Source organism: Lycorma delicatula, chromosome 6, assembly GCF_047948215.1.
Source record: "Lycorma delicatula isolate Av1 chromosome 6, ASM4794821v1, whole genome shotgun sequence".
NCBI classification, from domain to species: domain Eukaryota; kingdom Metazoa; phylum Arthropoda; class Insecta; order Hemiptera; family Fulgoridae; genus Lycorma; species Lycorma delicatula.
The window spans coordinates 16943979-16966106 of NC_134460.1; the positions used below are offsets into that span (position 1 = coordinate 16943979).

Consider the following 22128-nt stretch of genomic DNA (forward strand, 5'->3'; position numbering starts at 1 on the left):
CATGTCTCGTAATAATAATTTTCTCAACATTTTAATTTTGACCATTATAGCATTACTCCTCTGCACTCTCTATTTAATGAAGTATACCTTTTGTTTAATTTAACCAAAACATTCCTTCTAAAAAGAAAATATTTGCTTGGTAGTAAAACTATTCAGTGATGCGGCATAAAAAAAAACATATAAAAAAATTAGACAGACCAAATTCCCATAAATAATAATTTTACTGTATTAATAAAGGTAAATATTATGTAAACTCATACCAAAGCTCATACCAAAGAAAAAACAAAATATAACTTAATTGTTTATTAATCAAGTACATTTCATAATAATCTTCAAGTTACAATTTAGCATGTAACCCTTCTTAGCTAACATTAACATCTTGTTGGAGGTTTCTAAGCTTGCAGACTCAATAAGTGTGGTTGTATAACAAATAATAGATGTTACGGACAAGTTAATAACAAAAAAATTATTCAGTGTGTACAGAAATAAGTAAACATGGATGGAAATCTTTATACTTTCAGAAAAACATCAAATTTGGCTTTTTGAAATTTATTTTATTATTAAACTAATAAAAATCATTATTTAAAAAAAATAAATAAATGAATTCTGTCATCGACCAAGGATCGAACAATATATTGCTACCTGACACTTTCAAATTAACATTTTTGTTGTCTGATTTAATAGTATTTAAAGTCTGCAGCTTAGGAGGAAAAAATAGAAATACCATAACCTTATAAATTTGGTAGATAACCATAATCATATTTAAATTCAGGAAACTAACATAACTTTACTTCCTTTAAAAGAGATTAACTAAAGTTAAACTTATAGTACTAAAATATAAACTTAGTTTAAGCACTCAGATTCTAAGCGCAAATGCCCAAGAGTTAAATATCCTAACATTATTAAGATCACCAAATAGAAATAAAATATGAATAAAGACATTTATTGTTGTTTTGCATCACAAATAGTAGTTATACTGTTATTTTTTATTTCTTATTGTTAAATAAAAAATCAGTAACTTTAAACAACTTTTTTGAGAACTATCAAAATTGCTGTTGTAAAGATTCCTTTATAATACTTTACCTTGATTTTTACAAAGTTACACAAATGTTTAATTATCAATTAAATTAAATTAGCAGATAAATAAAATTGTTTTTTCATAATTTTTTTTTTTATTGTCTACATACTAAATCGGCATATATTTCTTTAAAATAAATAAACACTATCTTAAATTATAACAATCACAAAAGTCAATCATTTTTTGTTTTAAATGATTTTAAGTTTTAATCGTCTAAGTACACAGAATAATACTCAATAAGTAGTTACTTCGATTTTATAAGACAAATTGCCTATTATTGCTGCCATGGATAAAAATTAAACCTAGTACAGTCTTTAAGTACTACTACATTAAACAAATACTAAGGCCTCATTACAATGTATCTTTTGTTTCGACCAACTTATTTTTAGCACCAAACCACTTTTATATAAACACATTAACACTTCATTCCATGGTCTTAATAGTATTTTATAGTAAACTTTCACAGAAAATAGGAACAGGCTTACATACACCTCTATCTATATTTGCATTGTCTTATCTTTGTTGAATTTAGGGCTAAAATATTTAAAAATATAATTTTATCTAAAAAAAAAAAAATTATATTAACTTACATAATAAATATTAATCTACTTTCTTATAAATGTTGCACTAAAATAACGCAAGAATTCTAGAAAAATAAATACCTAACAGATTTTCTTCAAGGTTAGTGCATTCAAATTGATCCGATTAATTACTTGATTTTAAAAAATAAGCCTATTGGAATAAAACTAAAAACATACTACAAACATTCAAACACATTTAAAATACACACCCATACACCAGTTGCACGCACTAAGAATATGCACACACATTCACATAAAATAAACACATTAAAAGCGCATTAGGTATCATGACTCTCATTAGTATGGCAGTTGGCAAATATCAAATTACTTCTTTTCTTTGTAAAGGCAGTATAAATTATACATATACATATATAATTTTAAAAGAATACAGCATACAATCTGGAATGTACACAGAAAATAAAATGCTGTATTTGAGACACTTGCTTTGGTATAACAGCCTGATTTCTGTAAGAATCAGATCTATTAAAATAAAATAATTAAAGATAAGACAAGCAACATACAATCCAGCAAAATTCACTCTCTCAAAAATTAATAACAAATTAAATTCCAACAATAACAATTGCAAGCTCAAATGCTGCAGAATTTCAATTTTCATCAGTATAAATCATCACCAGGAAGATCAATTCCTGACAAAAGATTTCTGTTTTCTTCTTTTTTATATTTTTCAACACTACGAGGTTTCCGAAAATCAGGCTCAAAACAAGGCTGAAACAAACAACAGTGGAATTCTTAATTATTACTTTTACAAAATAAAAACTAATTTTTCAATACAAAATAAAAAATTATAATGATCATTTTCAAAAAACTTAATTTACATAATAATATAGCTAATAGATTACACATATACTACAATTGGAAATATGACTGCTAAACTGGACTTAAGGACAACTGGTTTGTTCATCTTACTTGCTGTTCCTTAAAATCATTAAAACAAGAATCATAAAATTTTTAAATAACAAGACAATCATAGTCACCACTTTTTAATATTCAGAAAGCAATAAAGCTTTTGGATTTACAAAATATAATTCCAGTGAAACTGAAAAACTGAACGACTAGTAAGAATTGAAATACACCAAAAGAGTTGAAAATCTAATATGAGAATAGTGTAAATATACCAGGAGAAAAATAAAAATGTTTTGATTTATTGACAGCATTGTTTCTGGCAGAAACCAAAAATTCAATTTCATAAGGAAAGAAATTCAGTTTGGGAAAAATGAGAATAAAACAAATATACTGAAATAAATGAGGAATTAAATAATAATACAAGAAAACATAATACACCAAAAATTCTAGAATTTTGCTATTTAGGGTATAAAACTATGAAGATGGACAGAGTAATGCACACTTCGAAAGCAGAATGAGACCAGCAATGAGAGTTTTTAAAAAGAATTAAATATAAACCTAAGAATTAGAGACGATTTTGAAAATATTTTTGTGTGGAATGAAACACTGCATGGCAGTGAATCATGGGTAGTAAGATAGCAAAAGGAAAGAATAGAAGCATTTGAAATTTTGTGTTTACAAGAACTTAATCCTTGTCTCCCAAAACCATGCAGCAGATATATATATTATATACGAATTCAAAATGTACAAGCAATATCTCAGTAGTTAAACCCTGAGGGATTCTGTCACTCTCATGTGCAAATGCAATTGTTGCTTTAAGGGTATGTACTGTAAACTATCACTTGCCTGGCACTGTGGCATGCCAATGATAAGCAATTAAATCAATTAAAAATTTTATTGCGCCTTTCTTAGTGATGCTTAATAATGACAGCATCATTTGTAATGCTTTGTACCATTATTCAGTTCAGGGAAAGATGGTATTTCAGTATAAGTTATCTTGTTGCTCAATACGGTACACAATACAGTTTTATAACTCATTTTGTAACAATTTTATTCAGTTTATTTTCATCAGTTTTAATTAACTAATTAATCCTGTGTTTTTGTACCAATCAGGTTTAGTAATGAATGATTCTGTCGTGAAACATAAACCAGTAAAGTAGCTCTGAAAAAAAAATCAGCATTGTATACAAAACCTTAAAACAAGAAAATCCTGAAATTGCAGTCAGAGACATTGCTTGGAAAGCAAGTAGTACAACAGGCGTTAGCGAAAGAACACTTTTTAATACAATAAAGAAACTCAAATTGATGGTAAACATGTTACCCGTAAAAAGATTCGAAAGTGTCCAAAAATGATTGAAAAGTTAGACAATTTTATTAAAATCCTATCAGGAAAAAAGTTAATACATTTTATTTCAATAATGAGCTTCCTAAATTGAATAAAATATTAAATTCTTTGAAAACTGATTCTGAACTGCTGAATCTTTCTAGAGGTACATCACTACATCGTGTTTTAAACTCAATGAATTTTCAAAAAAAAGAAGCGAGCAGACGACAGTAGTATGAAAATATTACTGTAGATAATATACTGATAAATTTGGGAAACCAAGACAGTAGTTCAACAGAAAGCAACTTATTATGTATTAAAGAAATATATTGAGAGGTGAACTATTTTTTCCTCTTTTACTTGATGAAATTTTAATATAATGATATTGTACTTTTTAAAAATTGTTTATTTTTAAGATAAATATATCACTATCACAATTTTCTAATTTCCTTATTTCAGGTTTTTTTACTTGGCAAGTATTTTTTTCAGACGGATTGCGCTAAATTAAATTAGTATCATCATACTGTTATGTAAGTATATATATATATATATATATATATATATATATATATATATATATATATATATATATATATGTTTGTTACGTTAAAAAATTCTCTTACAAATTTCTTTCTTCTTCTATTTGTCTTTAGAAAGCTTAATTTCAGATTTTATTTTAGGAAACTTAATTTCAGATCTAATATTCAATAAAATCTGAAATTAAGCTTTCTAAAAACAAACAGAAGAAAAATTAAATTTATGAGAGAATTTGATGAGAAAACTATGTAGGTAGATCAAGAAGATAAAACGAAAATAAAAACTAGAATATTATATAATAAATAATATCATTAACAAAAATGCTGCTGTGTTGCCAGTGATTACGTAGAGAACCAGATAAAATATATATTAAAAAATTTAACTTAATCTTGTCATATTATAAGTTTTTATAATCAGATGACCATATTTTCAAGTTAGCCACTGCAATACAAGGTTGCTTACCAGCCAGTTCTGTATAAGAATTAAAATTTAACATGATCAAGGATTTTGTAATTACAAAATGGGGCTTAGTTCAGTAAGTAGATATAAATTAAAATAAAAAATAATAAATTTCATTTAACTATAAAAAAATAAAATACTGTAGATCTAAATGAAATTTTAAAAATACAAAAATTAATGATGAAGCAATAAAAACAGTTAAATTAAAACTTAGCCACTAAAGTTGTCAGCAGAAATGGCAAAGTTTTATACAAAGAGAAATATATACTTAAAAGGTAACAGAAAGGTAACAGGTACTTAAAAGGTAACAGGTACTTAAAAGGTAACAGGTATACAGTAATCTAACAGAAGGTCAAATGACGTTCCCATAGATCAGGTTGAGGTGGAAGAGTATATAGTAGGGACTGCAATTGTAAAATCTTAAGTTCAATAAACAAATATATAGATGGACAATAGAAAGCTGTAGGAATAGATAGCATTGTCAATAAAATAAATTAAGTGTTTTAATGGAGGGATTACAAGAGATGGTGAAATTATACAATGTAATCTACAACAGTGGGGTGTGGCTGCAAGACTTTCTTAATTAACAGATTCCAATTTTCAAAAAACAGTATTAAAGTTTCAAAATTTATGTGGCAATTAATTTTATTTTTCATTCAGCAAAGATTTTTCTGTAAATTCTGATCAAAAGACTGAAGGAAAAATTATGTAAATTGTTACACAACAATCTGAATTCAGGAAGGAAAGAAAGAAAGGGATGCAATCCGGCTACTAAGAATTATTGTTGAAAAGTATTTGGAGATTGGTAAAGGATATATTTAAGATATAAAAACAGCATGTGACTGTCAAATGGAAATATTAAGAACTCAAAGTACAGATTAAAAGACAAAAGATAAAAGAACTAACCGAATCAGAAAATGGCCATAAAAATAAACACAAAAACTTATAAACAAATACATTCATAAGAGAGGAAAAAATTGTATAAGGTTGGCAAGAAGATAGATGGTTATTTTTTTTTTTGTTAGGAAATAAAACTATCTGTGTTTTAACTTCTACATGAAGCACAGAACATTCGAACAGATGATTATAAAATTAGAAGATGCTACGGAAAATTATTGAACAAAAATGAATGTTAGGAAAGCTAAAGTAATGACAATAGGAGACACAATAAGCTACCAATAACTGCACAGTAGAAGTAAAGATTTAATAAATTAAGCAATAGTTACGAGGCAGCATGGTTAACAGAAGATTGCAAAGTTGAAAACAAGATAACAATGGCTAAGTATGTGTTTAATAGAAATAGTTATTACATAGTAAGAATGAAAGAAGAGGTTTTTTTTGGATTTTTTTTATTTCGAGTGTTCTTCAGTACAGATGTGAAAGATATGCACTAGAAAAAAAGAAAAGGTACAGGCATTTAAAATGTGGGCATGGTGTTAGAAGAAGATTAAATGAGTAGAAAAGTGAAGAATGAAGAATAATAAGGAGAGTTAATGAAACTAGCAATAATGTTCTTAATAAGAACATTTCAAAATGGGAAAGCTATAGCTTGGGACCTTACATCAGAGGAGGAGTACTGATTAAAGCAGTGCTAGAAGGATTAGTAGAAGATGCAGAATAAAGGAAGGAAATCAGAAAATAGTAAAAATTGAAGATAATTTAAAAGGAAATGGGAGCTATCAGGATCTTAAAACTTTTGGAGGAAATAGGAGCAAATGATATAAGTAATTTAAGTTAAAATCAAAAATATAAACATAAGAAACTAAAGAAAATTTAAAAAATTATGTTATAATTTAACAGAAACAGTTAGAGTTATATTAGATATTATTTTAACTGATGACTTGAGATTTAATTGTTTTTAAGTAACAAAAGCAAATAATAAATAAATATATTTAAAATAAATGTTTAATAAATACATTTTTACAGTTATCCATATCTACTATTCATGCAAGACAAGTGTGTGTATTATATGTGTGTGCACTCACTCATGCATACACATATGTATGAACATGTGCATATCCAAAAACACATGTTTTTTGACAGAAAATACACATAATTACATGTAACACAATAAGAAAAACACATAATAAACAAGAATAAGAAAAACACATAATAAACACTTAAAAATTCTAAGCAAAGTAAGGATCTTTTAAGCAATCTCAAAAATTACACCAATCAGTAATCTTCAATTAATATTAAATAAAAAACTGCTGTATTACTCACGTCACCAAGAACATTTTTAATTATAAATAATAAATTTATACTTTAAACAAAATTAAAAATAGCGGAGGAGAATTTTGATTTCTAAGTCCACAGACCTTTTTGACAATATATACTGATAGTTTGTCTTCTGGTTAATGGTTTTACTATTATGTGAGCTTATTTGGTAACATGTAAGGTGGTTAACCATGAGAAAAAGTAGATTCAATCATGGTGACCACCCTTAAATCCAAGCAAGTGTTAATAAGTCTTATCGGTTTATCTTTATAATCACCAAATAATATTGACCGGGTAGACTCTAAGGTATATTTTTTTAAATTTCTGCAAAGCACATCCAATATAGTTAAATTGTAATAATATCCAATGAGTGATGTAATGTGGGAAAATTAAATTTCAGATACAAGGAAATTCTGGAAATGAAAATGACACTATTTCATTTTACAATTAGTAATAGACTTTAAAATTATTTCTGATGGAAATGCAAAAATACGAATACACTTGAACAAAAAATAATTATTATCATTATCTTCTTCACATAACAAATTCTACAACATTTCTAGGTTAAATCACAAACTTTATTGTCCAATATTTTCACTTCTCTTTATACCTTCAAATAATTCTAACCCTATATACTTCAAGTGAACTTTCCCTTTTCACATACACTTGTCCAAATGAAAATTAATTATTCATTTTATCCCCACCCTTGCCAAAAAAAAAATCATTATATAGATCATATACCAATACACTGATTTTATTTTACTATTTCAATTCGCCAACGATTCCAAAAGCTCTCTGTTGAAAGTTCTTCAACTTTCTAAAGTTTCTAATCAATAAAGTACATTATAAACAATAACTTAATCCAGAATTTACACAATAAACCTACTGCACAATTTACAAAATAAATACAATTTTATATCACAAGTAAAGATACAGAATTAAGAAAGAAACTTAAGCAAACAGAAAAAAGTATCCCATTAAGACATAATGTGCCGAAAAGTCAAAATAGTCAAATAGAAAGGTGCTTCATTATGCTATGTGGCATTCATTTATATAAACATTTATTTTACACTTAAATAAATAAATATGTTAGTAATTTTTTACATAAATAGATATATTTCAAAGAAGTAAAACAGTTTCAAACATATTGTGAAATGATTAGTCTTAATAATTAAGAAACTACTTCATAAACTTTTATGAATGAAGCTTTTATACCTTAGTATTATATATATAAACTTATCTTAGTGATAAAAAATAGTGTTTTAACTGCTATCCATAGTTACCATATACATCAGTTTTAGAAAATTTAAAATTCATTAATTAATAACTTTCCTTGAATTATAATTACGATATTTACATTTCCTTTAATAAGATATTTTATGTAAATAGTTTCATCGTATTAGGTTTGTTCAAAAGGTTTTTAACTAGTTGCACACCACACAATACTACTGTAACAAAAGGCAATTGCTATCATTATGTATCCTATTGAAGCTGTGTAAACTGTTTTACTTCTTTGCTTTGTATTTTCCACCATGTAAGAACTATACAATATATTACAAAACAACATAAGAAGAGTAGAAAGCGACAGAAACCAAAAGAAATAAACCCAAAAAGTCTAACTTTCTTTTATCTATAGCTCTGCGCTTACCAAGAAAAAATAACAATTTTCTTTGTTATATTGCATTCTATGACCTGTCAGTACTTAAAAGTCTGGCTCCCCTTTTCTTGCCTAAACAATTAAAAAGAATAAATGCAAAAAAAAAATAATTAGAAAATAGTTTTCTTTGGGATAACTTGATAAATATCACTTAATATAATAAATTTTGAAGCAAATATTTTACAACAGTGATACTGACTCCCATGAATATTAGATACTAATATCAACACCATCCAAACAGTGATACTGACTCCCATGAATATTAGATACTAAAATCAACACCATCCAATCACCCAAAGTAATTCCATAAGTACAATTGAAAAATTCAATGTTCTAAGAGAATTAAAAACAGAATATTCCTCAAAAAATTGGTAATGATTCATGTTACTTCAAATTTCAGTATTAAAATTCCTGTATTTTATTTTTTCAAATTCCAACAATATTTCAGAAGTAATGGAATCATAAAATCACTGTCTTGCCTGAGATTTAATAATAAATTAAATCAACGTTATTATTTTGAATAGATTTTGATTGATGTTACTCAGGCAATTACATCTCATATTTATTACTATAATGAACCATAGTTCATAATAGTAATAAATATAAAACCATATCCTACCCTACTAAACGGCATTTGTATGTGTGTGTTCCTTAGCTTAGCACTGAAATGTACTAATCACTAGTGGAAAATTCATTAATTCATTAGTACATGTCTCGTAGTGGTCAGGTGTATACTTGTTATATTATTACATATCAAAATACATATGTATATAAATATATATAGAAGGTTTGGGAAAATTTAGTACTTTTTAACGAGATCCGAATTTTTGGAAAAAAATTGCAAATATTTTGAAAACGGTCGGTCCTAGTGCTGTGAAAATTTTTTTTGACTCCTCTTGTTATTACCCAATCACACCCAGTGGTACAGTCAGATGATAATATTTTCAAGGGCACTGTTCAGAAATCGGGGAGAGGGTGCCACTGTAATATCTCGGCAATCGCTCATCCGATGTTCACGATTCAAATGGCATATGTATCCGCAGGTGTTTTAACTATTGTTAACTATTTAACACATCAGGTACACTCTTGATCAACCAGTTCTTGGTTATCTGAAACTTAAATCATTTAGCCATATGTTTTGACTGCATTCAGCCAGCAAAAAAACCTACTGATCCGATCTTTCGCTAAATACACTCAAACCAGTGCGCTAGCACAGCTGTAAAGTATAAACTTATAAAGACTAAACAATAGAAAAAATATATATATAAAAAACTTTTTTAAAACCATTCATATTTTAAGTAGAAAATAAAAAATATTTTTAAAACACCACTCTTAAATTAAATGCACCAAAATGTAAATAATAATTTTAATATGTGGTATCTCAGAATAGAATTGACAACAAGCTTTCGTAGTGATATGTAAGATTATGTGAATGTCATAGCTTCAAATTAAAAAATTTGACGTTTTCGCCAATTTTTTCTTATGCATGATGAATGGCCTAAAGACTTGGTTGCAAATACGCATACAAAAAAATTGGCAAAAACATCAAATTTTAAATTTGAAGTTATGATTTTCACATAAGCTTACAATATCACTATCAAAGATTTTTATCAAATCCATTCTAAAATACCGTCCTAAAATTATTTTTTACCTTTTAGTGCGTTTAATTTAAGTGGTGTTTTAAAAAACTTTTCACATATTTTTTATTTATGCGATTGTTTTTCTTCATAGAATAGTGAACTGTAACCAAAAAGTAGGGACCAGAATGTACCGACCACTAGCGGAAAATCCCGATTCGTTAGTATCAATTTCTAGAGTTAAATTTCTAATCTAACTTTCGTTATATCAATTTTCATCATTAAAAAAAAAAATTGTTACACATGAGATAATCAATTTTGGAGATGCCACCCGTCCATAAAGCCTTGCTGCAGAGGCGTGCTGTAGGCACAGCCAGCAGCTAGTATCTTACATAAAACCAGCCCACCTTTAATAAAGATTCAAAGCTTTCTGTTCAGAGTGGAGGCTCGAACGTTAAATGACAGTATCAATGTCCTTAAATCTATTGAATGTACAACATTCAGTCAAGGCACCATTTATTCATAAAATTTTTCTGAGTTGTGTTACTCAACACTAATAGACAAAAAAGGAGTAATCAAGAATAATATTGTTTTGAATTCTATTAAAAAAAATAGTGAACAACTGATTCTATTTTCAATGTTAATATAATCATCTGCTTTCCGTTCAAATTTCCAAAGTGTCAGAAAATTATGGCAAGAATATATACATTTTCATTCATAAATAAACTGGTCGAGTTCAATAAAAAAAAATAATAAACCTCACAATTCTTAACATGTTCCTTTTTGTAAGTGAAAATAATGACTAAAATAAAAACATTCTAAATGTTGGAAGATTTCATTTGTAAAAATTCATGAGCTATACTCTTACACCTGTCAGCCGTTATAATTTGGGCTTCAAATTGGGCAGAAAAGTGTCACAATTTTTCCTCATAGAAAACATGGAGATTTTTGTATGGTGCTTTGCAACATTGTATTAATGATCTTATTCACAAGTAAAATTTGATCTTATTCAGATAAAAATTTGGAAAATCTGTTAAATTTAATGTAAGTATCAGACTTGTCCACTCCATTAATCACAATTAGCTAAATTAGAACAAAATGTGTTTGAACTGAGTTTCAAGACAGTTGACTGAAAATGCCTTGAACACTTGAATTTACATTTGTAGTGAATTTAAACAACAGTTTTCACTGGAAAGCAATGTGTTTTTAAATCTAATAATAATTTGTGATGAAATCTGGCTTCATCATTTTAAGCTAGAATACAAGGCCCAAATTATTGCAATTATTTGGAAGAACATGTGAGTACTAGTGTAACATGCTACAAAAAGTCAAATTTGCAATACGGAAGTAGCATCCTGGTTCTCTCAAAAGATGTAATTCTTCAGCACAATAAAGCCCATCTCCAACCACTAAAAAGACATGGGAAGCTATTCAAAAGTTGGCTAACGAGATGTTGCCACATTTACCTTACAATCCGAATCTTACATCTTTTTTTGTCCTCACAAAGAGTTTTGTGAGTTTACCGAATACAGCAACAATGAACAAGATACAATAATGAATATGTTCATTAATAAAATAAATGAACAAAGTCAAAGAATGATTTTAATCAAGAATGTGTTACAAGAATGGTTAAAGCACTGAGGCGAACAATTATTTATTATTGGAATAAGAAAGTTCACAGAAAAATAGTTTAAGTAGCTTATGTAGCTGGGGATATGTATAAAAAAAAAAAACAGGATCAGTTTCATAATACTTAAATAAATAATAATTTTCTAGTCATTTATCTGTTTAATTATTGAACACCCTTCAATATACAGAACACTAAAAAAAAAAAAATTGAAGTAAAGATACACAACAGAGCACAGAGTGTTCACAACAATTAAAATAGAGTAATTTATCTGTGCACATGATGCAAAGATTCAAGAATTTTCCAAATGAATTTTTTTACAACCAAATATAAACATCAATATATATTCACAGTACAAACATTAAAAAAGCTGCATACTAATTCAATGATTTAAAATAAAGAGATAGCATATGTCCTAGGTTTGTCTTGCTTAGCTTTACAAACTCGCATGCATAACTAACAAAGGACTAATTAAGATTTCAAAAAGCAAACAACTATGGGAACTATGGGAAATTTTTATAGAAAAATTACAGAAAAAAGTTTTCAAAGCACAGAATACAATAAATCACAATAACAAAGGTTTGTTAAGGGACTAACCAACATACAAACATAAACAAAAAAAAAACCCGAAAAGAGCAAAAAAATAAAAGTAAAAATCCATTATTAGAAATAATGAATAAAACAAATAGTGAATGTATGTGTGTGTGTATATATAAACTCAGCAAAAACAATTCTTTTGTTACTGTATTTGTCCATATTCCCCTCTGTACTAATATCTCAAAGAGACATGAAAAAAAACTGTTACCACCAAGAACAGTACAGAATACGATAATGCTTCCTATCTTATTTGGAAGAAAAATTTTAACTGATGATCAGGGAAAACCTTCTGATGATCAGAAAAAAAATAATAAGCATAAGGTAGGAAGCACTATCGAATTCTGTACTCTTGGTGGTAAATGATCTTTATACTTTTGTCTTTGATATATATATATATATATATATAAATATATTAATATAGGCAATTAATAAAGGTCATATTTTTAAGTAAAATATGTTTTTTGATTATATTTAATTCTGTCCAATCACAAGGAAAATAAACTTAAAAAATTACATTTAAATTAATTATTCACATATATATATATATATATATATATATTAATTTAGTAAAATTGATTTTTAAATTGTCCATATTTTCCTCTGTACTAATTAACTCAAAACAAAAACAAAATTCAGCAATTTACCACAGTACAGAACCAAATAAGAGTTCTTACTTTATTTTTCATTTTTATTATTCTCCCTTACGTATCATTTTTGATGAATTCCTAATCATCAGTTGATTAAAATTAAATTTCAAAATTACACATTAAAATACAAAGTTATTACATGTATAAAACATGTGGTCGAATAATTAATTGTCTTTTTAAACATATTTGTGGCTAGCCGCTGGCAGAGTATAGTGCTGTATTTAGCAAGTGAGTACCAGTGGTGTACAGAGAATTTTGTTACGGGAGTGTCATTATTAAAACTGTTTACAATTGACATCAGTATTTTAAATTTTGTGTGTTATTTTATTATTATTATTACTATGATCATTATTATTATATCATGCTATGATATATTCATTTTATATAATATATGATATAATTTTATATAATATAATATATGATATATTCATTTTGATATGTTCAAACATATCATAATCATAAATACTCTAATAAAATCTATAAATTATTTTTTTCACAGTCTTAGGCTACAATTTTTTTTAACAACTTTTAACATCTATTTCATTCTGAATAATAAAAATGCTTGTGCCAATGCCACATGTCATTACTACACTTAGACTACACAATAATTATACATTTTAGTCAATGGTTATTTGTATACGATAGATAAGACACTTTACATAACATATAAAATCCATGGAAGCAATCAAATATAATGAAATACATTTAATTAAACACAATTTGGACTCACTGAGGTTGAAGAATGAAACTGTTACTGATGAATTCACATTGTATGAAGGAATTTGAATAAATTATTGAATGCGGTTGTCTTAAAAGTTCAAATCAGTACTCTACTATAGTGTATTATTGTTTTGAAAAATCATTGTTCAAAAAGAGTACTGGTAGTTAAATATAGCATTTATAATGTATGTGGCTTACAGTATGTACATTACAAATGTTACATTTGGAAATTTCAGCACTCACAATATAATGTCAAAACAACATTTCTTTTAAATTAGTTCATTTAACACATCTTCTGCAATTGGAGTGTAGTTTCTATATAAGTTGAGGAGTGCTAATCCATACAAATATGTATTTCCAGTAGAATTACGCATTGAGAAACATCGTTCATTTATATATGTGAACAATGGAAGTGCAGCTAATATTTCTAGCAAAGTGAATATATTTGGTATTATGTTGGGACTGCACATAGTTAACCCATCTATGGCCGTTTTCAGTTGGTCTCCCTTTTCAAGACATGCAATTCTTCCTTACCGTAATTTTAATCCATTACTCAGATCTTCCTGGCAACCACTTCTTATGCCACTGGTGTAGAATTCTGTGAGCGAAGTGAAAGCAGAAACCTGAGACAGAAAGTCTGGGTTTGTAGGTACTGAAAGTCTTTCAATATTTCCATTTTGATATGCTTTGAAGGGTTGCAATAATAGGGTTATACAATTCCATCACTGCGGTCACGGAATTATACCTTTCCAACCAACGTGTTGCGAAAACTTGAGTTTTTCACTGCATAAAGCTGTAGTTTCCATTTCACATCACCGATTTTAAAACATGTTTGCCTTTTAGGGGTATTAAGATATTTGTACAGACTCAATATTGTACCCATACAGTTTTTAATTGCAATTACTTCATAAGCACTGGATACAGCTAAGTTGAGGCTGTGTGCTAAGCAGTGGACATATAGACGACATTATTTCCTTTACATGTGCCTGGACTTAGTTTACTTTTCCTGACATGGACATAGCTCCATCATACCCCTGACCACAAATCTTATTTATGTCTACATTTAATAACGCAACTTGTCCAATATTGCCTTTGATTCCTTTTCTGGTCACATCATACAATGATATGAATTGTAAAAAGTTTTCCTTCACAGTGAAATTTTCATTATCAATGTAACTAATACACAGAGATAATTCTTCTAAGCCTGATATGTCTGACGTCTTATCGGTGAGAACAGAGAAGCAACTGGAGGTATTAAGTTCTTTCATGAAATTTTGAACAATCAGGTCGTTGCACTCTTCAATTATTTCATTCTGTATTCTAGGTCTGGTGTACTGTGCATTTCCAACACATAACACATTTTTTAATACAGTATCAGCTTACTTGAAAAGTGAAGAAGACCCCTGAAATTGCTATCATTTTCTTCTAGTTCTTGGTCAACCTCGACTTCTATTCATCCTAAATCCCTCTGGCCTCGCACAGCGATACATTATTTCCCGCAAAACAAAAAATACTCTCAGTAATAGGAATAAGTTTTTTCTTGTTCTCCAGTTTCTTTTGAGTTGTTGAAGTATATATTAGCACATCTATAGACTTTTTCTTCCCGCATGAAATTTCGGTTAAGTACCGGCTACCTCCAAACTTTCTTTGCGATAAAGACACTTCTCATGTTCTGAAAATCGCTTGATGGCATCCTTCCAGTTGTCAAATTTCTCACTACAAAGTTGACCTAAGGGTTACTTGCCAGATTCAACACCGCTTCTTGGAGCAAAAAGTATACAAAATTTACAAAACTCCATTCCTTAAATTTGGAATATGCAAGCCACTTCCAACAGTAAAGCCATTTAAACCGAAATGGCAGATTTCTCTTTCCTTTTGTTAGAAAAATAAACCTGGATTTGGTTCCTAGATATTTTTCAAGACATCCAGTTTTTTTCATTAGACAAGTCTCTTCCTATGTAAACACCAATATCATAAGCGTGTGGTTCACTGGAACTTGAAATGTTGAAGCTTCCAAAAACCAGAACAATACACTTATCACTTCTACATGATTCAACAGGTATATCAACATTATTGAGCGATGGTGATGTACATTCAACACAAGCTGAGTTTTCACAGAAGGGTTACTAGTTTCGAGAAGAACATTTGCGACAGCATCATCACGTTGTAGCAGCAAAGAAATATTTGGCAATGTGAAATTTTCACTAACATTACAACAATCGCTACTGATACATGACATTTTGCTAAAAAATTGTAAAACTGAACTTAATATCGGTCGCTTAGACATATTAAAGAACATGGAACGATAATGTGAAGTTTATATTTAAAAATATGAACTGCATAATGCACAAAACGTTAAACGAATGTTCCACAACACAATCTGAACTCAGACTAATGAGCGAATACCACTCGACAATGTACAATATTTCATATATGCATTGCTGCCAATGCAGAGCTGTCCCGACAATATGTTTTACAACAAGTAATTTTATATGGTGTCGGCCTTATTTTATTACAAGGTCAGCATTATTATTGTACCTTCTTAATAAGTGGCACAGCTTTGATGGTCTTTCCTCTCTTTCAGTAGATGAGGAGGGGTATATGCTGACACCCACTGCGCCAGTGAGAGTACTGCCACCTTCTAAGAATGATGAATGAAGGCTACTATGTTGTACATAGAGTGATGTACTGTACGTGTTATAGCTCCAAGTACAGGGATTAAATTATTGAAGATGCAAGAGCGGCAGACTGGATCTTATGTCAACAGATTTTGTTACTCTGAGTGAGAAATACAAGGAGAGAATTCAATGGATTTTTAAAAAGATACTCAAATACATATGTGTAACTCTATAGTATCTTTATTTTACAGGCCTAATATTAAAAAGTACTTAAATCTTCAAAAGGGGGAGTTCAAACCCAATAACCCCCCTTATGTACACCCCTGGTGAGTATAGTGCTGTATTTAGTGGTGACCACAAAGATGTTTAAAACATTTTAATTATCTGTAATAACATGGTATTTTAATGTGTAATCTTGAAATTTTAATTTTAATCAACTGATGATGAGCAATCCTTGAAAGCAGTAGCGATACATAAGTGAGAATTAAAAAATGAAAAAAAAAGGTAAGAGTAAGAGCACTGAACTTTGTTTTTGCTTTTGAATATATACATACTGCATATAAAGTAACAAAATTAAAAGAAAATAAAAAAAAAACATAATTAAAGAAAAGCATGTAAATCCAGGTGGGATTAAAGGTGGAAAAATCCTTATTTCAATAAAATCCATAATGACTCATAAAAAAATTAAAAATCTGAATTGGAGTTGAACAGCTTTTAAAAATTTCTCCACCAGTCACACCATCATCTACAACACTACAAATGCTATGTGCCAGTTTGAACTTTCCTTAAATGTATTTAATTAATTAGAATGTGGCAAACATGGCAGTTACCTAGCAAAAATTATCTTTTTTTAGTTTGATGACAAAATCTTTGTAAAATTAGTAGGTTCATTTACTAACAAGAAAAATATATAAACAATAAAAATGAAAGTTAAGAGAAAATACTGGTTTCCTTTATACAACAAACATGCTTTAATTCCAGGTGTTTTTCTTCTTTAAAAATTATACATGGGGTATCAACCAAATTGCTGTTAATAATAATGGATCCATCAATGAATTTTAAATTAATAAAACAAAAAAAAAAATTGATGGGTCTCTTGTTTATTAAGTATGATTAACAATATTTTAAACATATTTACGTGTATATTTTTAAACTCATTCAGATTGTATCAATTTAAAAAATTAGAAAATCATACTGAATATTATATGATAAAAAATACTTCATACTGATAAGTTCATTTTAAATCAAATAGTATTGTTTAGTTATAAAAATATATTATTATGATTATATATTGCTTTTAATTATAGATAAAACACAGAAAAAATAGGACAGTAACACTAAAACTACATAAGTGACCGAAAGTATTGTCACTGAAATACAAAAAAATCTGACGAGAAAATTGTAATATTTTCCTGGCATTGGTTACTTACTTAATCTTATATAGTAGAAAAACAATTAAATATGAAAAAGTTACCGAAATTTCTTTTTTGGGGTGCAGGTAATTAATAATCAAGTTTTACTGTAAAATTATCATTATAAATTTAAATAAACCAAAAAAAATTTAAAAAACCAAAAACTTTTTCTGCTCCCCACCACCAAAATCACCTTCAAAGAATTTTTCTTGATTTTCTGTTTACTGTGTTAAATGGAAGTAACAAAAACAAAATTTCACTAAATTGTAAACCAATAATAAAAATAAAACGTTACCTAAGATTTCTTTTATGGGGATCGGGATGAATTATGAAAAGTTAAAACTGTATTAAAAGTTTATTAACTTTTAATAGTATTAAAGTTTAAATAAACACAAAAAAGTTTTAAAAATTAAAAAAAAAATTTTAACTTTGATCGGCTCCCTCCCCAATATCGCCACCAAAGTATTTGTTTTCTTCTTTTTTTTTTTGGTCGCTTGCACTACTCCTAATCCTAGGAAGACAAAAAAGCTAAGCTAAGCCAGAAAAAAAATTCTATCATTACTACAGAACAATAATAATATACAAAATATCAAATATATAAAAATGCAAAGTCAAAGTCACGGTGCAATAAAAAGTTTCTTTATTTAAAAAAGAAAAATCCATTACCATGATCGATAACAAACAACCATTACTGCACAAGATAAACACCTCTTTATCAATTTAACAAAAACAACAAACAAAAATTTGAAATAAATAATTATCCAAACACCACCAAATCATACAAACGTATGAAATTAAATCCAATAACTGAACATGAAGCGACTAAAATATTATCATAGATGTAGCATAAAATTATTAAAAAATTTGATTATTTTCGTAATACGTAATTACAGCTAACTGTTAAAAAGTAAAAGAAAAAAAAACAAAAAAATCAGAATGAATGCAACCAGATCCTTAATGATCTTAATGATACAAACAAAAAAGGCCCTTTTCATTATACACTTTTAATTAATAATTTCATTACAGGTATTAAATTTTTTTTTGTTTTTTATTACTATTTTTTTAATAGTTTTTAATAGAAAGAGTATTAATTATCAATTACATAAAATCTTAATCAAACAAGACATATGTTATGTTTAACATATGTTATGTTACAGTAAATGCAACTCTTAGCAAAAAAAAAAGAATAGTATCTATAACATCATTACCAAAACTAAAATGGAGCACAATGATGCTAGATATTAGAGAATAAGTATTTTAAGTTCTTAATTTTAAGATTATAATAAAAATAAAATATATAACTTCGCATAATAAACATTTTGCTTCATAAAACCAGATATCAGTACACGGACAGTAAGTCCATGTACAGTAAATTTATGAGCAACAGGCCCAACTTTACCATGTAAGCACCTCAGCTATTAGTTTGGTTTTATTTGCAATCCTTAGTCCTTTGACAGTTTCTCGGGCAAAGAAGGTCACTGCTCTGCTAAGTCCCAACAAAGAAATGGATACTTTTCTGGCCAAGAGATGGTTGGATAAACTGAGAGATGGTTCTACCATTACAAATGAAAGCAACCGATCCAATTTCAATAATACTCACGCAAAAAAGAAAGAATAAAAAACAAAAAGGAGAAAAGCAAAAGGTTAAGCAACCATGAGATTTTACCTTTGTTCAAGGTAGATAGATAGTTTACAATCTTACCATGATCCTGCTGCAGGATAAAAAAAAATACTTTTTAAAGTGAAGGAAAATCATTAAAATATAGCATGTATACCATCTATTGTATTTGATTAAAGCAAATGTAAATGAACAGTTATTTTGTAATTATAGAATAAACACAACAAAGGGATAATTAAAGCACCCGTGTTATTCTTAGAACTTAAAAAAAATTATTACAATTATACATATACATAAAACAAAAAACCTTACCGTTTCACAAATGTTCATATTACAACAATTCTCAATAGTGATTTCACACTGTTCAGTATTTTGTGGTAGTGACGTTAATGGTGTAACATTCTTGTTCACAATAATTCTTTTCTTAATACGAGGACGTTTTCTTAATGACAAAACCTTAAATCCAAGTACAGCTGACAATCCCATTAAAATCAGGCATACCAAAGCAAGAATACCTATAGAAATTTCATATAACTTTGTATTACATTTTACATATTCGCTACTCACTGACGGCAACAGTTCCATTTTAGTAGTATTATTATTTCTATCACTACTTACAAATTTATGTGAAGGACTCTTCAAATTCATAAAATCTGAACACCTGCAAAATAATGAATAAATAATGGGTTATTTTACAGACCGTAAACATTTTCACATAAGTTAAGCAAAGTTTTTGTTTAATATTGATAAATTAGCTACAAGAACAAATTTTATTTATGTGGTGGATAAATTACATAAATATGTGCACAAGTATAGAACGAGGGATATCTGTAAAGTAAAGACCACTGGGAAATTGCTCTCCTTAAGGTCGGTGAACCTGTGTATTTCATAGCCATGCTACTAATGAGCACACTGCATTGTTGTCTGTAAGTCTGTAAGCTTTGTAGTATAATCGATGTTACAGCCAACTGTGAAATACATGGAGTCATATGTTTTTTAAACCATCAAAACATTAAGCCGGCTGAAATTCATAGGCAGTTGGTGCTGTGTAAGGTTATAATGTAATGGATGAAAGAAACGTTCAAAAATGGTGTGAAAGGATTAGAAATATCAGAATTAATGTGCACGATGAAGAATGTCTGAGGAGGCCCTCGATAATAACAGAGGACCTGTTGAAATTTGTCAATGATGGAATCAGAAAAGATCATTGCTCAACGATTTCTGACCTGGCTCTTCTTTTTCCTGGTGTTTCAAAGTGGCGATTATATAGAGAAGTAAAATAAAGTATGTAGTTTAAGAGAAATAAAAATATTTAAAGTTTTCAGAATAAGTTTTTTTAATAATGAAACTGTCTTTACTTTAGAGATAACCTCTCGTATAAAGCATAATAAAATCTTTCAAAAATTTCATGTTTTATTTTTTTATTATAAAAAAATAAAAATAAGTTAACTTTATCAAACCAGACAAGAGAACTCTATGTTACACAGCTAACATAAGACCTTATTGTGCTTCTTTCCTTTAATAATATTATTATTTAATAAACTAAATGATTTATTAAAGATTACTTTAAAAAGGTTGTTTTATAAAAAAAAGTCACTTTTGCAAAAAAAATTTCTTAATAAAAATATGTACTCAAATCTTTTCCACTTTTCTTTTTATTTATTACTTTTTTTGCTCTGACCAAAATTTTTTCAGTTTTCATCTATCTATCCAGGCAAATGCTGAAGTATTTCCCTTTTTGTTTTCAATGAAATAAGCTTATCAAAAATTCGATCGATATAATTTTTCTTTTCTAACCTGTATAAAGTATTTTTATGTTTACTGAAATATCATATTTCAAAATAATATTATATTATCAGAATGCTGTATAATATAAGGTAGACCTCTCTAAAAGCCAGGTAGCTATGTTCATACCTTCAAGTACTCAAAGCTCAATCTCACAGAGTGTGTATCACTCCTAACAAGTATTAAGTCACACCCTTAACATTAAGACACGTAAAGAACGATTTAAATCTGAGAAATATTATAACTTAACCTCAAGTTGAGCAATAAAAATAAACAAATAAATAGAAAAATGTTACTATAAACAAAAATTACATATATTCTCATGTTACTTTTTGACAAAGACCTGCACAAATTCATGTATTTGACATCAGTTTGTCTATTTCCTCTACAAAGAATGGCGTCGCTGAAGTACCTATCTGTCATCACTTTTGAAGTATCAAGTAGCCAGCCAATTCTTCAATTTTGTGACCAGATGAAAATCAGACAGTGCCAAATCTGGGGCTTGAAAGGGGGATGGTAAGAAGCATGCAAATTAAATTTGTTTAGTACACCCTTAGCGGTAGAGATGTCATATAAAAAAATTAATTCCCTTCATTAGCATCCATTACTATTTATTACGTATCACTCTCCCAAGCTATGTTAATGTTTCACAATAAACATCTGCTGTTATTTTCATCTTCATATAAACAAAATTCTTTACAGTAGCAAAAGATGGTAGCCTATCTTTTTTTGTTTTGAATTTTTTGAACTTGTTTTTCGAGTACATTCGCACATAAAAAACATTTTCTTTTTTGTAGCTGTGTAGTGATT

The 22128-nt window shown here is 28.2% G+C and overlaps 1 protein-coding gene across 1 annotated transcript in view; it reads right to left on the minus strand.

Annotated features, from left to right (window-relative positions):
- Positions 1 to 288: 288 nt before the first annotated feature.
- The window catches only part of LOC142326573 (protein cueball-like), a 55386-nt gene continuing 33546 nt past the window's right edge, over positions 289 to 22128 (minus strand). The window contains exons 8-10 of the mRNA XM_075369153.1: positions 19846 to 20194; positions 2292 to 2385; positions 289 to 1639 (exon numbers count right to left, since the gene is read on the minus strand). Coding sequence (XP_075225268.1) covers positions 1572 to 1639; positions 2292 to 2385; positions 19846 to 20194 — 511 coding nt within the window. The 3' untranslated portion in view covers positions 289 to 1571. The remainder of the gene's footprint in view (positions 1640 to 2291; positions 2386 to 19845; positions 20195 to 22128) is intronic.